General features: G+C 37.0%; 1 protein-coding gene across 23 annotated transcripts in view; it reads left to right on the top strand.

The window, feature by feature from the left end:
- rhea (Talin_middle and talin-RS domain-containing protein rhea) overlaps window positions 1-19,868 on the top strand; it is a 210,027-nt gene that overhangs the window by 172,339 nt on the left and 17,820 nt on the right. For 15 of the 23 annotated variants that reach the window (XM_069318126.1, XM_045767033.2, XM_069318123.1 and 12 more), the window contains 11 exons: window positions 439-760; window positions 2,080-2,212; window positions 2,612-2,787; window positions 2,979-3,135; window positions 3,538-3,732; window positions 4,465-4,607; window positions 7,243-7,366; window positions 7,518-7,712; window positions 7,962-8,120; window positions 8,315-8,440; window positions 9,721-9,759. In XM_069318126.1, the coding sequence (XP_069174227.1) occupies window positions 439-760; window positions 2,080-2,212; window positions 2,612-2,787; window positions 2,979-3,135; window positions 3,538-3,732; window positions 4,465-4,607; window positions 7,243-7,366; window positions 7,518-7,712; window positions 7,962-8,120; window positions 8,315-8,440; window positions 9,721-9,759 (1,769 nt within the window). The remainder of the gene's footprint in view (window positions 1-438; window positions 761-2,079; window positions 2,213-2,611; window positions 2,788-2,978; window positions 3,136-3,537; window positions 3,733-4,464; window positions 4,608-7,242; window positions 7,367-7,517; window positions 7,713-7,961; window positions 8,121-8,314; window positions 8,441-9,720; window positions 9,760-19,868) is intronic. The other 8 variants (XM_045767038.2, XM_069318137.1, XM_069318132.1 and 5 more) reach the window with 1 other exon arrangement.

Genomic DNA, 19,868 nt, shown 5'->3' on the forward strand with positions numbered 1-19,868 from the left:
TTAATTTTGACTGACTTGGGCACATGCCCAAGTTTGCCGAGTCACTCATCAGTCTTTTCACGTATTCTTGCCTCTTAGTAGCCAGCAGTGACAAAAGTTTCCCAACATATTTGTAATGCTCCATTAATAATGTTGCTAACTAACTCAATCCACACATGATATTTAATGAAAGTGACAGACCATGACTTGATAAGGGGTCCAGAATAGACTAAAATGTCATCACTTTCATTTGCTGTAATTCAATACAGTACATGTTTGATTTATTTGTTTCATCCACATTATTGTGATTTATCATCTGCAAATGTTGCAAATTGTATAAAGTTATTGAAATGTCTGTTGGAGATGAGAATGTGGATACATAGATGAGCATTTATAAATAATTTTGGAAATCCTGCAATTTATTTGTATTGTATTAAAATTGTGTGTTTCTGGTGTCAGCTCTGGACCAGGATTACAGTGATGTAAACCGTGCCCGTTGTAGTGCTGCCACCAAACCACTGCTTGAAGCTGTAGAAAATCTGTGCACGTTTGCAAGCTCTCCAGACTTTGCATCAGTTCCTGCAAGAATTTCTGCCAAAGCTCGTGAATCTCAGGAGCCAATTACATCTGCAGGAAAGTCAATCATCAGTGGGTCATGTTCCATGATTGAATCAGCCAAGAGCCTGGCTGTTAACCCCAAAGACCCACCTACTTGGCAGTCATTGGCTAGCCATAGTAAGAGTGTTTCTGACAGCATTAAAAGTCTTGTGGCATCTATCAGGTAAGACAATTTACTGTTGCAGCTTGGTTCAGGCACTCATAAATTTTGTGCAGCAATTTGATTGTAAAGAATTTATAATGCAAAAGTAAATCACAGGACCAATTTGTATTTGAAATATTATTGAGGCTGATGGACTGAAATGTGCATCCTTGAACTCTCCAGTCACACTCACTACTGACTACGGAGTTCAGGGACTTGGGTTTGATCCTATGGTACGGTCTTGATATTTTCTCAGTCTTTATAGAAGATAGTTGGATTGATCTGATGCATTTCTCTGTAGTATTTTCTCATTCAAATTTGTAGCACCAATTGGTGGAGCAGTTAGTGTCCTCACACACTTGTCTCACATTTGAGATCAACCCAGGTTTGACTCCTGGCATGGTGGGATATTTTAACTTATCCCACCATGCCAGGAGTAACCTTGAATTTTTATCTCTGTGTTCAAATCAGTAATTGGGGAGCTGGATGTTAAAGGACTGGTGCATTGTGTTCTATAGAAAAAATAGTCAAACCTAATTGGTTTCAGGACCTGGCCTAGAGTCTAAATCTCAACATGAAAATAATGGTAGTAGTAAGGGAGATACAGTAAATAAATAATTGTTTAAAATTTTCTGATATTAAGCAAACATTATAAAAGATGTGAGACATAACAAATAAACTAATTTAAAGGATAAAAAATTAGATGTATTCAATATAAAAGATAATTAACAGAAACTAATTATACCATGAATTTGTAGAAATCTTCTCAGCATCAGCATTTTATGTCCACAGATTCAGGCATCAAGAATTACTTTAAATGCACAGATCATGTGACATGAATCTGATTTCATCAGGATTTAACAGACTGTACTTGTCAACCAGAATTTTAAATTCTGTTGGAATTAGAATTTTGTCATTCATTACACTTAACTCTTAACATGCACTACTTTCTACGTAAAACTTGCCACAGTTTCAAGAGCAAATACAATAGAGAACTTTAATGTTAAGGAATAATAGCAGCAGGTATTTATAGCTAGGAGGCAGGGCCCAAGAACCACAATCTATCTGCTAGTAGACACTGATAAGTAAAAGCATCTATTCAACATAATTGAAGTAAGAGTAACCATAATGAGATTGTAATCATTCTGCTGCATCCAAACTTTACTTTGAATCACGTTTCTGTCGAACGAGATATTATAGATTTTACAGGAACAATGTGTGCTATGTGATCTAAATGTTGCTTAGTGAACACAAGTGATTTTGTCACCTTGTCCTTAATATATTTGTCCATTTTGGTGTGCTCAATGTAAATCATATTATATGAATGCAAATTTGACTAGGGATAAGGCACCAGGACAGAAGGAGTGTGACGAAGCCCTCGACAAGCTGAACATGAACATCCGAGACTTGGACCAAGCTTCTCTACGTGTCTTGGACCAGAATCTTGAACAGCACAGTGAGAACAGTCTCCAGGTAATTCCTTGACCTACACTACAATGAGTCTGTTGCAAGAAATATATTTTCTCTGATTATTTTTCTAGATAATAAGATGATTGAATTTTATGATTTTTTATTTTAGCTACATTACCACAGCACATTCACACCCTGGTTCACTATATATTTATCATCCACACCCTGGTTCATTATATATTATCATCCACACCCTGGTTCACTTCATATCATCCATACCCTGGTTCACTATATATTATCATCCACACTCAGGTTTAATGTTGATGTTTAGGAATAAAAGTAAACAAAAAATTATTGGTTGTCCTATACTATTTCTAAAAAACAAAAAATTTGAATTTTCAGAATTCTTTTCTATCATCTATGGATTTTTAATATGGAAAATAATTCTAATTTCTAATTTAGGGATACAATGAACAAGTTGAAAATGCTGGTCAGGCTCTGCTAAACAATATTGACAAGGTCCGAAATGCTGCCAAAAGTGAAGCTGAAAATCTTGGTCATGCCGTCACGCAGATGTCCAGCTATTTCGATCCCATGGTTAAAGCTTCCATTTGCTCGGCATCAAATATGCTTAACAGGTAGATGCATGCCCACTTTTATTACAAGTTGCCATTACCATATTAATTAGATTGCATATATGAAAGTGAGATTATATATTCAATATTTTATGCTTTTTGCATGAATAAATTTATTTATGCCTTGGTAGGTGAAAACAATCTTGGCAGGTAAAACAATATATTAAATATATATTTTGTTATTTTATAATCAGTAAGCAGCAGATGTGTCTGCTGGACCAAACCAAGACTGTGGCCGAGTGTGCTCTGCAGTTAGTGTACGCAGCCAAGGAGGCGGGTGGCAACCCTAAAGCTACGCATGCTCACCCAGATGTTGATGATGCAGCTGACACAATGAAGGAGACCTTGCAGGTATGTATAGGCATTTATCACAAGTGCTTCTTTTATCTGTGATGCTATATGGTACATTGGACAGTATATAATGAATTACTCCATGAAAGTGGGAAATGGTCCTCATTGCCTCGTGTAAGTATTGGCCTCTTTATTACATGAAAGTAGGTAATAGGCCTCCTTACCCCATGAAAGGGGGAAACGGGCCTCCTTACCTCATGAAAGTGGGAAATGGGCATCCTTACCTCTTGAAGGTGGGGAACTGACCTTCATTCCTACTGAAAGTGGGAAATACCTTACCTTACCCCATGATAGGGGAAAATGGTTAATTATAAGGTTACTTGTTATTCTTTACAAGCAAAATAATTGCAAAATCCTTGTGAAATAAATTGTCTTTAAACACTAGTGTTACTGTTTGTACAGGAACTGCTGCTAACTGTGGAGACTATTGCAACTGAGGCTGGTGTTGTGTCGGGCTTGGTGGAGTCCATCACTACAGCAATGCATCATATTGAAAGCCCATCTGGAGTGCCCGCCGATGACATTGATAGTTTTGTTGATTACCAAACGCGTATGGTCACAGCTGCCAAAGAGATTGCACGGCTTGCTCAGGATATGGTATGTTGGTGATGTAAAATATACTACTGTATTCCTAAAGAATGATATAACTTTACTTCTTGACAGACATTTCCATTATCTACTACCCAAACCAAATCTTAGTATTAAATGGCTTGCATTTTTCAATCTTTCTATTCCAGGTAAACAAAATATGTATCTATGCCAAAGGGCATTTTTAAAGCTGTTAAAAACTAAAGTTATATGGTTGTTGAAAATGTATTAGCTTTCAAGCTGTATACAGAGATGTGTTTCATGAGACCCCTTGTCAGATTGGACCACATAGTGATTCGAAGCATTCTAGGATTGTTATATTACTCCATTTTATTATATTAAAATTACTAATAATGCAAACATTATTATCTAGATCTAGATGCCCTAGATATTTCTGCCCAAATATTTTTGCCTTCATTTTTGTTAAGGTTCAGTGGCCTGCCTTTACAGTATGTAACTCCTATTATTAGATTAACAATATTCTTCATTTAATACTATCCAAATGGTCTGTGTGGCTCAGTGGTTGTCTTCTGTTTTCCCTTAGATCTTATGCTTTACTTTCAATTGTCTCCCCAGCCCTTGTAGGGGAAAATGGTGTAACAATGTGGATTGTGATGACTGAGTTGTACAGTAATTAAAATAATAATTTATAATTAACTTGCAGTGAACTCTGCTCTTAACAAATCAAATTTTTTAAAATAGCAATATACTAATTTGTTTTTGTTTTTGGTTTTGTTTTAGGTGGGTAAGGCCACTGCAGATGCTTCACAGCTTGGAAATTTGGGTGCCAGTGTGTCTCACCAGTACAGCTCTCTCTCTTCAGACTCGGCTGGGGCCATCCGGCAAACCACAAATGTCGAGGTGGCTAGCCGGTTACGAAGCAGGCAAGTTCCTTGCAAAGTCTAACTACAAGGGTTTATTTTATAAATTATGACAATTAAATTAAAAAAAATTCTTATTGTACAGCTTTCATATATTGCTTAGGCTCTTAACTTCAAGAAGAGTAGTTTCTGAAAAACTCTGGCCATACAGGTGGATCATAGTGATTTCTTTATCTATGTTCAACACAATATGTGTGTGCACACCTCACCCCTGGCCTTACTGTATCATCTCCTCTATGTTAGCTCTTATGCTTTAAATTTTAAGCTATTATTCACATTGTTCATATTTCAAAGTCGCTACTTAATTACATGAATCAAAAATCTTGTCCCCCTGTATTGTATATCTTTATTTGTGGAAAGTATGTGTGGCTTTGTGGGGAAAGGTGTTTTAAGTCATTTTGGTTTAAGATGTATACAAGGGTTTATCTTGAGGTCATCTTGAGATGATTTTGGGGCTAAGTGTCCCACGGCCCAGTCCTCGACCAGGCCTACTTTTTGTTACACATCCCCCCGGAAGCAGCTCGTACTAGCTGTCTAACTCCCAGGTACCTATTTACTGCTAGGTAACAGGGGCATCAGGGTTTAAGAAACTCTGCCCATTTTGTTTCCACCTTCACCGGGGATCGAACCCGGAACCTCAGGACTATGAATCTGAAGCGCTGTCCACTCAGCTTTCAGGCCCCTACCACAAACCACAATGGGCTAGGCACATTATTTGACCGTTTCCAGTGATATGTAAATGAAATGATCTGTCTCTGTTCAGCAAGGGCTCTACTTATTGTTTGTATCACCGTCACATACCACACCATTGCCCAACTAATTGAACCATGCTAGTATGTATTGAGGAAGCAGTCTTTTTGCATAAATATCTATCAGAAGAGATGATCAACAATCTACTAAATATTGCATTGGCTGATGTAGACTGTGTGACAGTGTGGATGGCACAGCAGTTTGAGTTAGTACTTTCATTGTTCTGTATTTTTGTATTGTAAAACGGGGAGACAGTTGACAGTAAAAATTAGTGATTTTTTTTATTATTAGTGGAAATGATAGAACTTATATTTGCAAATATTTTAATACCAAATCCTCTTGTGATATTTATTAAAACTGTATATAAGATGTCTTAAAGAACTGACTTTTGAAGAGATCTTAGTACAGCACTTATGGTGGATAATGCAAAAAGACATTGAACCCAATCCAACTGTGATTTTGTGGAGCTACCCAGTGGTTTGAACCATCTGAGTTTAAGTTAGCAAGAAAAGACTGTACTGGGATTCAGTGCCATATTTACTTCACAGATATTCTGCAGATGTCATGATCTTACTCATGCACTTTCATGCTGTATGGAAGAGTTAAAAACAGGCTTGAAAGATTTGGTGCTAACTAGTTCCTTTCTTGAAGTATGCCTTCATGCCACTAATCTAATAAAAATAAGATACAGATGGCTACATGCTCCTTGGACGCTTCAGAACCGAGACCAAACGAATAATCTTTTGTGTACGGATAAGCGGTTCATCATCCTAAAAATCTACGGGAAATATTGGACAGTGCTTTATACCCACCAATATGAGAAGTTCAGATATGCTTATCAAATTAAAGGTTGTTGATGGGGGCCATAGTTCTTTAGAGGTTAGAGGTGGTGGATGTTTATGGTGGTGTATTGACTGGAGATTGATGGTGATGAGGTACCCTCAGATGATGAAGTGCTTGTACCATTCCCACACTACATTATCAATGCTTTACACCTTAGTTCTACATGCTGCCTCTCTATTACATATTGCTTTATCACTCACTTTTATAAAAATAATTGAAGATGGTAGATTTAGCCTTAATAATGTGTGAAAGCTTAGTCTTGCTCATTTGATAGTCAATACATAAAGCACTTCTTAAGGTCCCACTCTCCACCTCCTTTAAACTTTATTATCAAATGTCAGCACTGACCTCTTTTTCTTGGTTTTCTCACTTGTAGCACTGACAAAATGACTACAGTTGGAGTTGATGTAGAGCAGGGAAGTTTTTAAATTTTGCAGATACTGTATATACAACAAAATCACAGAAATAAATGCTCCAATGCATTATGACAAATCAAAACAATGGGCCGTGGGCTTATGGTGTCAATTGAGTAGGTGGGGGCCCAGCATGGTCACTTCAAACAAGATCTATCCACTTCATTGCACATTTTTATTTGGACTGCCTGCTGGCCTCACCAATTTATCAGTAATTTTATTCCAACAAACCCAAAACAGATAACCAACATATCCAGATAAGCATATGGTTGTCCGTATTTTAACAACATTCCTGTAATCACTTTAAAAGTTATGGATGCCAAGCAAGAGAGGTGGCTTTCACATATGTGATGGTCCAAAGAGTGATGACTTTTACCTGAATGGCAGCCAAACATGAATATAATTCAGGCATACTATCAGAATTTGAAGATAACAAGAGGATTCAGCATTTTATAAGCTAAGATTCTCAGACAAAAGTTTCCAGTCAAGGTCTATATCTACTTAGTGTCTTTAATTTACCTTTGCTCCTTGATCTCATCTTTTCTTTCCATCCACAGCAAGAAATCAGTTAGGAGCGTGTAATAGACTTCGATCAAATTTTTTCCTAGAAAAAATATTATATCTATTTTCAGCGTTCATGAACTTGGTCAAGCCTGTATCGAGCTGGTAAAGGCAGGAGGATCTTGCCAGTCTGCTCCACGTGATACCTTCAGTCAACGAGACTTGTCTGAATCTGCCCGACAAGTTAAAGAGAAGGTTTGTCATTCGGTGTAGCGGCTGTAAAACTGGATCTTTGTTCACTACATAATTTATTTTCCTTTAAACTGGCCATAACTTGAATTTTCATATAATTGTCTATATCTTGAATTTTACCTTATTAATCTGTCATTAACATATTTATATACAGGCTTCTCACGTGTTGGCTGCGCTCCAAGCTGGTTCCCGAGGCACTCAAGCATGCATCAATGCTGCATCCACCGTGTCTGGCATAATTGGTGATTTAGATACAACAATTATGTTTGCCACTGCGGGCACACTTAATGCTGAGAAAGAAGGAGAAAACTTCTCTGATCACCGTGAATACATTCTAAAAACTGCCAAGGTAACCACAAGGACTTGCAAACTGCTTTAATTCATAATATCTGTGGCCCTTTCTCCATCCAGTAGATTTATCAGAGGGATTTTTATCTTATTTTTTATGATCGTTGTAATATACAAATATACTTTCTTGTAAAGCACAAAATTTAATTTAAAAATGTTGACTACATATAAAGGGTTAATCTCTTGTGCCTATAATGTAATAAAATGAGAATACAGTACTGCTTTGTTTATTATGGACCGTGTTTTTCAGGCACTGGTTGAAGACACCAAGACACTTGTGGCTGGTGCGGCATCCTCCCAAGAACAGCTGGCTGTTGCTGCACAGAATGCAGTAACTACAATAGTACAGCTGTCAGATATTGTCAAAAGTGGGGCCTCTTCACTTGGAGCCAACAACCCTGAGCCACAGGTAAAGAATATCATGCAAGTAAATGGACAGGTGGAATTTTGAGTTATCTGCAGCTTTTACTTACTAATAAGTTCAAAAGTCATGTACTGTATTACTGAACAAAATAAGTGAAATCAGTATTCGAAAGTTTCATTTGAATACTGGCAGAGGATTTGCTGCTTCTGAATTATGTAATTATATTGATATTATTGCAGGTGATGCTGTTGAATGCTGTCAAGGATGTTGCAATGGCTCTTGGAGATTTGATTCATGCGACCAAGGCTGCATCTGGCAAATCGCTCAATGATCCTGCAATGACTACACTGAAGGAGTCTGCAAAGGTAGGACCTCATTCTTTGGCACATTTGTTCAGGCTTTTAAGGGGTGGTTATGTAAATCAAAATATGAATATGGTGAAAGTTGGTTAAGAATTGCAACAAGATAAATCAGATCATCTCAAGATACGTGATACGGCATGAAAGTAGCAATTACGGTACTCTATATCTCATGTAACTGAGTTTTAAAGATAGTGAACTTGTTGGGATATGTAAATGCCACCAACAAATTATACAGGCTGTACCAGGTTCCACCTGGATAGCTTACAAATTTAAGTAGAAAGCAAAAGCATCACAAGGTCTTATAAAAAGGCAGTGGGATTAAGATTCATATTTTTCAGTAATAATTAATACATTAGATAAGGAGATTCACTGTTAACACTTTCAGCTTGCGGTGACGGACATTGCGTCCGTAATTAACTCTACTGATGTCCGGCAGAAGTGCATTTTGCATCCAAAATTAAAATCTGTTAAAATTCCATTTATTGTTCGACTATTATGGGACTAGTTTTAATGCTCACCTTTAGATTACGACCAATTTGATACCAAAATGAACGACGTAGCACGACAATTGAGGTCAGAACACTGGAAAGAGTATACACATTTTAGTGTGGATGCGCACTCCCGGGAAATGCCAGGGCCCAATTAGAGTGGGCCGGGGCGCACACTCCGGGACGTGCAAAGTGTTAAGCCATCAGTACTTAAAACTAAAACTTGAACTAGAAATGGGTGGAATATTTCATGCCTAATTGAGTGTTAGAATCCCGAGTGCTGTGGCTGTGATTGAGGAAGCAGGACATAGTGCTGGTCATTGGTGAGACTGGAGGTTGTGAATGGTTAGAATAGTTTAGGTGAGAGGGGTAGTGGATGCCAAACCCATGAGCATTTTCAAAGCATTGTATGACAGGACACCAAAAGTGTAGGTCTCATCCTGTAACAACACTTAGGTCATTATGCATACACACACACATCACACAATTTTTGTTTTGTTATATTAACCTCTTATATAGACTCAGATGTTGGTTAAATGATCTAAAGTCAGTTTTAAGGAGTTGTTTTATAAAGTAATCTGTAGATTTATAACTTCTATATTGTATATGTAGAAGAACTGTCTTCAGTATTAAAGACTAACCCATATTAATATTCTCTCCTATAGTAGGAATGTCTCGCATCGGTCGTTCATTTCCCCCCATCATTTATTCCTTTATGTTGTTTAACGTGCATCATCTTTTATATCAATTTTTCTCCTCACAACAACTCAAATTATGTACTCCTCCTGGTCTAAGATGATGCTCTGGAACACATGCCTTCGGACACATGTACAGGTCTGAATATTACACTCGCCTCAATTTTGAGGTGATGTTATAGCATTTTCGTTCTTATAAAGCCTTACGCATTTTGTGGTTCTTGTAGAGCTTGGACTATTTGTTGGGGGGAAGACTGTGTTTCTTGTTTTCAAGTGTATCATCTTTGCCCGAGACACATTACATAGTAGTAACTTCATTCTTATACGTAACCCCTCTACCTATAATTGTCCCCTCATCTTATGCTTCTTTGTACATTCATATGAATGTATTTATTATTATTATTATTATTATTATTATTATTATTGAGATAATCCATTAGGGCTATGATGTGGATTCGAACCTACGTCCCCAGCATTGCCAGTTGCGTACTCTACCACTAGGTTCACGCCCACTTAAGGCCCTGGTGGATTTTCTCATTGATATATGTCATATTAATGTGATTTCTGTGTGATTATTATTATTATTATAGTTTCACATAATTTAGGTTTGTTTCTTAAATTTTTTAAACATCTTAGTATAAATCTGACATCTCATTCAGCATCTTTTTTCTTTCTAAGAATATTCTTTGGTTTAGAGATTTGGAAAGTTACCTAAACATGTATTCTTTAATGTGAATCAATTTCAAGTTAGGTAAGCAAGTGGGTGTATGTACATATATTGATCACAAGTAATTGGCGTGTATAGCACAAGAAGCAACATTAAGGGAAACTGTAGCAGTGTGATGCCCAGTACTTGAGTATCGATGCTTATCCCATGAGAGTATTAATTGTGATCCTCTGTGAAGAATAGATGGTAGAAGGACCATAGTAAAATCAATGTCCTGTATATGTGACCCCTCAAAGAGATTTTAACATGTTATATCTAGAATTTTGTTAATCAAAATTTGATCTTGACTGTGTATTTGATGGTAAGCTTGTTGAAAAGTGTTTGCTGGCTATATATACTGTGTGTGTATGTGTGGTATATGTATATATACAATGGTACCTCGCATAATGATCACCCCAAAAGGCAAACATTTTGGGTAACGACCGGCCCGATCGGCGACAAATCGTCCTTTATGGCAAACGCTCGTTTGAATAACGTCAACACCACTTAGTGGGGTCGCACTGCTTCTTGCACGTTCTTGGACGCCTCTGACGATGCAAATAAATTATGTTGTTCTTGTTTAAAGATGCTAATGATGCTGGGATATAAAGGGGTGATGTTTTTGTAGAAAAAAGAAATGAAATTTCTGAAATACAACAAATGCCAAAAAGGTTTGTTTGATGTTTGTTGGGTAGGCTGCTCCATTATTGAGACGTAAATGAAAAATACAAAACATATGGAACACACATGAAACAAAGAAAGATTGTTATAATGGATATATCAGCAAGCATTTGTTGTAAATTACCAATATGTAGTCTTGGACCACCCAGAAGTTCACATTTTGTATTACTTTGGGGAGCCGGTCGGCCGAGCGGACAGCACGCTGGACTTGTGATCCTGTGGTCCTGGGTTCGATCCCAGGCGCCGGCGAGAAACATTGGGCAGAGTTTCTTTCACCCTATGCCCCTGTTACCTAGCAGTAAAATAGGTACCTGGGTGTTAGTCAGCTGTCACGGGTTGCTTCCTGGGGGTGGAGGCCTGGTCGAGGACCGGGCCGCGGGGACACTAAAAAAAAAAAAAAAAAAAAAAAAAAAAGCCCCGAAATCATCTCAAGATAACCTCAAGATTACTGAATTAGCAGAAATGACATTCTCTTAAATTCGAAATGAGCCTAAAGAACTTAACCTGTCCTATTAAAAATAGTCCTAATACATGACTCCGGGTTTGGAGTCCCTGTGCCTTCTTTTACCATCTTCGATGTAAATTCCGGAGCTTGAGCCCCTAAGGCAATTCGTTGTTGCCTTCAACCTCATTCTGACAGTTCCTGTGAACTGACGGTGCTGGAACCAATCGTATTGGTGTTTGCCTTTCCATTGGAGGCCTTCGTCGCCGTGGAGAGGGGGGACCTGCTGCATGGGTAACAGCTTCTCCGTTTCAACCTACCCTGGCTTTGCGCCCTGGAGAGGCCACTCTAGCCCGACAACCAGAGCGCAACTCCATAGTCTCCTGAGACTGATGGATGCCTACTACTAATACATCCTATTAGGCCTAATATAGGATATACTGTATGTGATGTGCTAGGGTTAGGAATATTTTTTTTTTTAGGTTTTTCCTTGGACTTTATACACTTAAAAGTACACAGTGAGAACTTTTTGATGGTCCAACACTGTGCATCAGAACTTTGGACCAAATAGTTAATATAAGTACTGTACTATCATTTTAAGAGGATGGGTTAATTAATAAGTATTCAGTATTGAAATATGAAGACTCCCAGGTTCTACTTTTTTTTCCTCTATTGAGTTTAATACCTAACCCACACATTTGAAAATGAAGACATGACAGTATTTCAGTCCATCCTGAAACATTGTCAAGTAATTACATGCAAGTCATGTAATTACATGACTTGACAATGGTCCAGGAGGAACCGAAACATCATCATTTCTTCATTTTTAGATGTGTGTGTTGGGCATCAACTCTTTATTGTGACTCGTCTGAATATAGATCCCATTGAGTTTGTTCATATTTGGAGAAAAGGGAATATAGTCAGTGCAATAATGTATTTATACATTCAATTTTTTAATCATATTTACTGAACCCTTTTAATATCTAATATCTTGGCACTATTGTGACTAAAATTTGTAACATGACGACACTGCATGCCATCTGGGAGGGTGGACTTTATTATGTTATAATGTGGGCTGATTAACTACTTTGGCTGTATAGCGCACGTTCTGTGATCTCCTAAGTATGTTGCCTTAATCTCCTTCCCTAACATTTACATTTGTAATATACTTTTACGGCAGAGAACCAAGATTTTAACATATACAAAAAGTCCACCTCCTCCCAATAGAATGGAGTGTCTGGTCATTCAGGGATATCAATTAATAATATGTTTTTAGGATTTGTATAATAAAATGTTTTACATAAAAACTAAAAAACTTAAAGATGGGTTTCTTCATTAAACTAAATAAACATTATCTAGTGATGATAAAGTACTGGCTTTCAAAGTGTGGAAGCTAAACAGAAATCTGGGTTCTCTGCCTAGCAGGGTTGGTCTGACTACTATGAGTCTGATCGAGAGTGGCTCATGTCGGATCAGGAGGAGGAATTGATCCGTCTGCTCTCCGTAGAACACATCCCCGATCATCGTCATCTGACCAGTGATATTTTGATTGAGTCCACTTAGCATAGACATATATATATATTATATATATATATATTGTATATGTATATATTATTTAATGAAATACTACAGTGTATACCAAAATTATTTTAAAATATTGACTATGTAAAAATGTAAAAATGCTATTTGTAGTTTCATTTAATTAAAACTATAGTTGATAACTATATTAAATTCATTTACACACACACACACACACACACACGATGCTATTTAGATAGCATTCCAATTCACCTGATCTTTCAGGCATCCTTGTGTACAGGAGTTGTAGCAGACATGTGGAATTAGGCTAAGATAGTTCCAATCTACAAAAGTGGCAGCAAGGAAGACCCCCCTCAATTATAGACCTGTATCGTTGACAAGTATAATAGTGAAAGTATTGGAAAAATAATTAAAACTAAATGGGTAGAACACCTGGAGAGAAATGATATATCAGACAGACAGTACGGTTTTCAATCTGGAAGATCCCGTGTAGCGAATTTACTCAGTTTCTATGATCGAGCCACAGAGATTTTACAGGAAAAGGATGATTGGGTTGACTGCATCTATCTGGACCTAAAAAAAGCTTTCGACAGAGTTCAACATAAGTTGTTCTGGAAACTGGAACACATTGGAGGGGTGATAGGTAAGCTGCTAACATGGATGAAAAATTTTCTGAATGATAGAAAAATGAGGGCAGTAATAAGAGGAAGTGTATTGGACTGGAGAAATGTCATAAGTGGAGTACCACAGGGTTCAGTTCTTGCACCAGTGATGTTCATTGTCTACATAAACGATCTACCAGATGGAATACAGAATTTTATGAACATGTTTGCTGATGATGCCAAGATAATAGGGAAGCTAAGTAACTTAGAAGATTGTCATACCCTTCAAGATGACCTGGACAAAATAAGTATATGGAGCACCACTTGGCAAATGGAATTTAATGTGAATAAATGCCATGTTATGGAATGTGGAGTAGGAGAACATAGACCCCCACACAACCTATAAATTATGTGAGAAAGCTTTAAAGAATTCTGATAAAGAAAGAGATCTAGGGGTGGTTCTAGATAGAAAATTATCACCTGAGAACCACATTAATTAAGAACATTGTGCGAGGGGCCTATGCTGCACTTTCTAACTTCAGAATTGCTTTTAAATACATGGATGGAGAAATACTAAAGAAAATATTCATGACTTTTGTTAGACCAATGCTGGAATATGCATTGGTTGTGTGGTGCCCATATCTTAACAAGCGTGGTAGTCAAAACACTATAAAAAATAGTTAAAACCAAATGGGTTGAACACAGAGAATAATGACATAATAACAGACAGACGTTATGGTTTTCAAACAGGAAGATCCTGCGTAACAAATCTACTTAGCTTTTATGATAGAGCCACAGATATACAGTACTTCAGGAAAGAGATGGTTGGGTTGACTGTATATCTGGACCTAAAAAAAGCTATTGACAGAGTCCCACACAGGAGGCTGTTCTGGAAACTGGAACATGTTGGAGGGGTGACAGGGAGACTTCTGACATGGATGAAAATTTTTCTAACTGACAGATAAGGGCAGTCATCAGAGAAATGTGTCAGACTGGGGGAGTGTCACTAGTGCAGTACTACAGGGTTCAGTTCTTGCACCAATAATGTTCATCGTCTATGTAAACGACCTACCAGAAGGAATATAGAATTATATGAACATGTTTGCGGATGATGCTAAGATACTGGGGGAAGATAGGAGACGCAAACGATTGTAATGCCCTTCAAATTGATATAGATAAAATAAGTACTTGGAGTGTCAAGTAACAGTTGGAATTCAGTGTTAATAAGTGCCATGTTATGGAGTGTGGATTCGGAGAAAATAGACCACACACAACTTACAAATTATGTGGAAAGGCATTACAGAACTCTAATAAAGAATGAGACCTAGGGGTGGTTTTGGATAGCAAGCTGTTGCCAGAGAAACACATAAAGAACATTGTGAGAGGAGAGTGTGTGTTGCTTTCCAACTTCAGACTTGCTTTTAATTACTGTATATGGATGGTGAAATACTAAAAAAACTGTTCATGACTTATAAACCAAAATTGGAATATGCTGCAGTTGTATCCCAAATCTCAAGAAGCACATAGATAAACTGGAAAATGTGCAGTGGCACGCTACAAAATGGCTTCCGGACCTGAAAAACTAGATTTACGAGGAGAGACTAGAGGCATTAAACATGCCAAAACTAGGAGATAGAAGAAAGAGAGGTGATATAATCACCACTTACAAAATACTAACAGGAATAGTCCAAATTGACAAAGAGGAATTCCTGAAACTAGCAACTTCACGAACACGAGGACACAGATGCAAGCCAAGAAAACAGTGCCGAAAAAATATTATACATTTTCTTTTGCAAATAGAGTGGTAGACAGTTGGAACAAACTAGCAAGAAAGTGGTGGAGGCCAAAATCGTCAGTAGTTTCAAAGTGTTATATGACAGAGTGCTGGGAAGACTGGACACCACGAGTGTAGCTCTCATCCTGTAACTACACTTAGGTAATTACACACACACACACACACACACAATGTACACATGCACACACGTGTGTGTGCATGTGGGAAGACGGGACACCACGAGCGTAGCTCTCATCCTGTAACCACACTTAGGTAATTACACATGCACGTACACCTAAACATAGTTGCACACACATGTACACATACACGTGTGATTCTTGATCAATATGCTCCCAGATTGAACACAATATTAAGAACTCTGTGCTCACCAAGGTTTTTAGATATTCCAGTTTTACTAGGGGATATTTCTGTTACTCTTTTTCAATGTATCCTAAAGTGCCCTCTTATTTACAATGGCATTGCTGATGCCATCAATACTCTTGACTTTCAATTAACTTTTGAAATAGAAAAAAAGAAAAAACAACTTGAGTAAAAAAAAAATATGGAAAGTGTTATAGCACAGTATTTTCTTTTGGCCAAATCCTACAACACAGATAGTCATATAGATAGGAGTGTTGTAATAGTTGTAATAGCATCCATGACCAGGATCTCCAATCCCATTGTTCCTGCTTTCAATCTGCTTCTATGAGGCATTGAAAATACGTTATGTAGAAACCCTGGTTGAGATTTAAACCTAGTAGAATGAAGGTGTAATGGTCCAGAATCTCAGGACTGAAAATTCTTAGCGACGTTGCTGTCAGGATTTGTATTTTTTTATGCTTTTTATGATGTTTATATCAGTGTTTGAATCACTGTTGCTTGTTTAGTGAGATCTAAACAGGTTTAAATACTGGAAATGTGTCTCAGTGCACACAATATGTACACTGGGACACATTATTCAGTGAGGTCCCTGTACACTGGTCCCTGAGTGAGAAACTCTTGACTAAGTACTTTTCATCAAACACTTCTCTGATGGAGCTTCTTTGATACGTACCAATCAGATCTGGGAAACCGTCAGCAGATTTCTTATTGAATGAAGTCGGTGACAATCACGTTCAGTAAGACTGTTGTGCGACTCAAAACTGCTTTTTCAAATGATGCTTTTTAGCATTTCGTAATCACTGTTGTTGTTTTATATTTTTTCACCTGTTTGTTGCTGTTTTTAGCATTCCATGCATCTCATTTGCTCTTTTTAGCTTTTTTTTCGCATTTGTATTTTCGCAATATTTGTCGCATTGCCCAAATTTGCACTGGAAAGCAATGCTCAGTGTTCATTACTCACTGACAAAGCACAACAGACCACGGTAATAGAAGAAAGTGTAATACACTGGGAGGAGCCGAGTTGCAAGACAGTGTTCAGATGTTGCATTTCATTTGTATTTAATACTTAAAATAATCTGTTAAATCTGGGAACAGTGTGATCACACAATGTGTGTGTGTTTTCTATATGCACATGTGTATTATATATGCATATTTGTGAATGTATTTGATATATGTGTATGCATCCTTTGTGTGTGTGGAGAGTCTGTTAAGTATAATAATGATTATTTTTGTTTTAAATAAGTTAACTTGTCCTCCCTTCATTAGAGATACACACACTGCCATAATGCATCGGAGTACAGTATTTGAAAATGAGATAAATGCATTGCTTGATCTAATATGTAGCTTGAGACATCAAGCTGATCATTCAGTATTCTAATTCTTTACTAGGAATGTTGACAGTATTCAGCTATTCACATATCATATTTCAGCATTTGTCTTTTTAAAATGCTAGTTATTGTCTAAATGTCTATGGGTGGGTGGGTGTGTGTGTGTGTGTGTGTTTGTTTGTGTGTGCATGTGTGTGTTTGTGTGTACAGTATATACATTATTTAAAATATTTGAATGTTGGTTTCTTTAAAGCTAAATCTCAAATTTATGAAATACAGTATTGAAATTCAAAAATCTTGCTGAAATAAGCAATATCACTACATTACATAATGTAGCTTCACCTCAGGAGCATAATAATTCAGTATTTTCAGTATACCTGTAGTGAGGAAATGATGCAAAGCATTACAACATAACTTATGGTAAATGAAACCTTCTACAGTTAGCTGCATACTATGCAGTAGCTCCTGTGCATAGTAGTTCCTAAGTCCCTTATAGTTGTGTATATGTGTTCTACGGTGCTGTCTTCCTGCAGATTTTTCCTGAACCACCGGTGTCTATTTTTAGTGTGTTCTATCTGTATTGTGCCGTGGTAACATATTCATGTTTATGTTCTTGAAATTTCTCAAGAGCTTGTGCTTATTCCAATAAAGATAATATAAATATTTTACTATGAGTCTAAACAAAAATCCTGTCTCATGGTTTTCATCGGATGAGAATATTTTGTAATGAGCTGTTGCAAAGGCTGTATTAATTTTGAATACAAATTTTGTTTGTGGTACTTTCATAAAGCTAAGCATATTCCTTTATGCCTGTTGTAAACACCCAATTGGTTGACATGTACCTAGACCAAAGGGACAGATAAGCTGGTTAATAACCCAACCCATGCATGAAATGAAAGTAACAATGTTTTGGTTCATTCTGGACCCCTCATCATGTCGTGATACGGATCCAGGATTGACTGAAATATCATCACTTTAATTTCATTTTGTATATTTGAGTTGGGCTATTTATTTCAGCAATGTTATTGTGACTTATTTTTAAGCATTAGTTAGTTGTCTCATTCAGTCATAGTAACTGACGGGACACCACAAGCGTAGCTCTCATCTTGTAACCACACTAGGGTAATTTCACTTATGTGATTATGGCTGCTTCATAAACATGAGATACCATTTACTGCATAAACAGCTGTCTATCTGTCCCCTAATACTAATAAAAGAAATGATTGCAAAGAATTTATTATAACTTGTATATATGTATACAATTATAACTTGTATATATATATATATATATATACACACACACACAAGGCATCCCCAGGTGCTAAATGCAGTATTCTCTTCTCCAATGCAATGGGTCCCTGTTAATACAACCTAAAATTTATATACAATACTGTATATTTTATAGATATGAATGGCAGTAACTGTGGACATAAAATATAACCAATATACAGTACTGTAATTTCGTAAATATTTATTGTAAACTCCACATAGTTGTGGAATATACACGCACATATCTGAATGTTCAGTACGACATATGTTAAGCTTTTATTGCCGTAAATTCCACATTTCTTTGAATTTGTTTCACTTAAAATATATGCAGTAATCCAATAACACAAGTTTTAAATTTTTTGTTCCATGTAGTTTTTTTTAAATTACTGTATAAATATAAATAGAATTTATATATTTCTCCCATTTGAATTTAAAAAAGATAATGCTTTAACAAAAGGAAATTTCATATTACTGTATATTGAAAGGGTGCCTATGTTAGAGATTCCTGTGGCATTGTAACTGATCATAAATATTCAAGAGGGGATAAGTTATCAATCGAAAATCGGGAATTAAATTCTTGTGACGTCTATTGCATGTCTTCATTCTCACATACACAAATGTGGCCCTATGCACACAAGTGTATCGATATGAAATTTGAATTAAGATCACTGTAGAAACGAGGCGATTTCAATATTTTAAGATTTTTTTTATCGGAATTAAGCCCCTTTGCATCCTCCCTAAGCTAAATCCCATGAGTTCTTCTTGGGATGCCTATCACCAGCCAGAATCTTGTCTACCTTCTGACAAGGAACGTGACAAGGAACTCTTCAAGTGGCCTTGTCACATGGGGTAGGGAGATATTGGCGAGTCTAACTCAAGCAACAACTGATGGACCAGCTCGCTGTAATATAAAAGGCTTTTACAATTTCTTTGTCACAGTGGGGGACAATGTTGAACAGAGCCTGGTGGGTGCAATGAGCCTCAGGTGAACCACACGGGCTCTGACTTGGTTAGCATCCAAAAGACTCGCTAGCAAAAGGGGTGTTTTAGTATGCTCTCTTTAGGTTGTTATTGTATTGTTATTTTTAAATGTTTTATCTTGTGAATAAATACAAATGTTTTAAATATGGTTGTTCTTATGAAATAAATTTCAGTTTCTAAATTCGATTCAAATTAGTGAGGCTCACTTGCACCAAAAACATGTACAAATTTTTCTATTCAGTACTGTATTCATACACACTCGTTAAGAGAACCTTATCGCTTCAGGAAGTTGATCAACCACTCGGACTGGATGGTAGAGTGACAGTCTCACTCCTTGCAGGTTGGTGTTCAATCTCCGACAGTCTGAGTGGTTGGGCATCATCCGTTTGCTTCGTGGTATCCTAAATCCTTATATTCATTTCTCTTTCAAGCACTGTATAGTCATAGTGGCTTAGTGCTTTCTCCTGATAATTACCTTTCCTTCAGGAAGTTGGTGTCAAAGAGGTAGAGTCTTGGAGCTTAAACATGCTCCTTTCAAACATAAC

Source organism: Procambarus clarkii, chromosome 89 (assembly GCF_040958095.1).
Source record: "Procambarus clarkii isolate CNS0578487 chromosome 89, FALCON_Pclarkii_2.0, whole genome shotgun sequence".
Classification (NCBI taxonomy): Eukaryota; Metazoa; Arthropoda; class Malacostraca; order Decapoda; family Cambaridae; genus Procambarus; species Procambarus clarkii.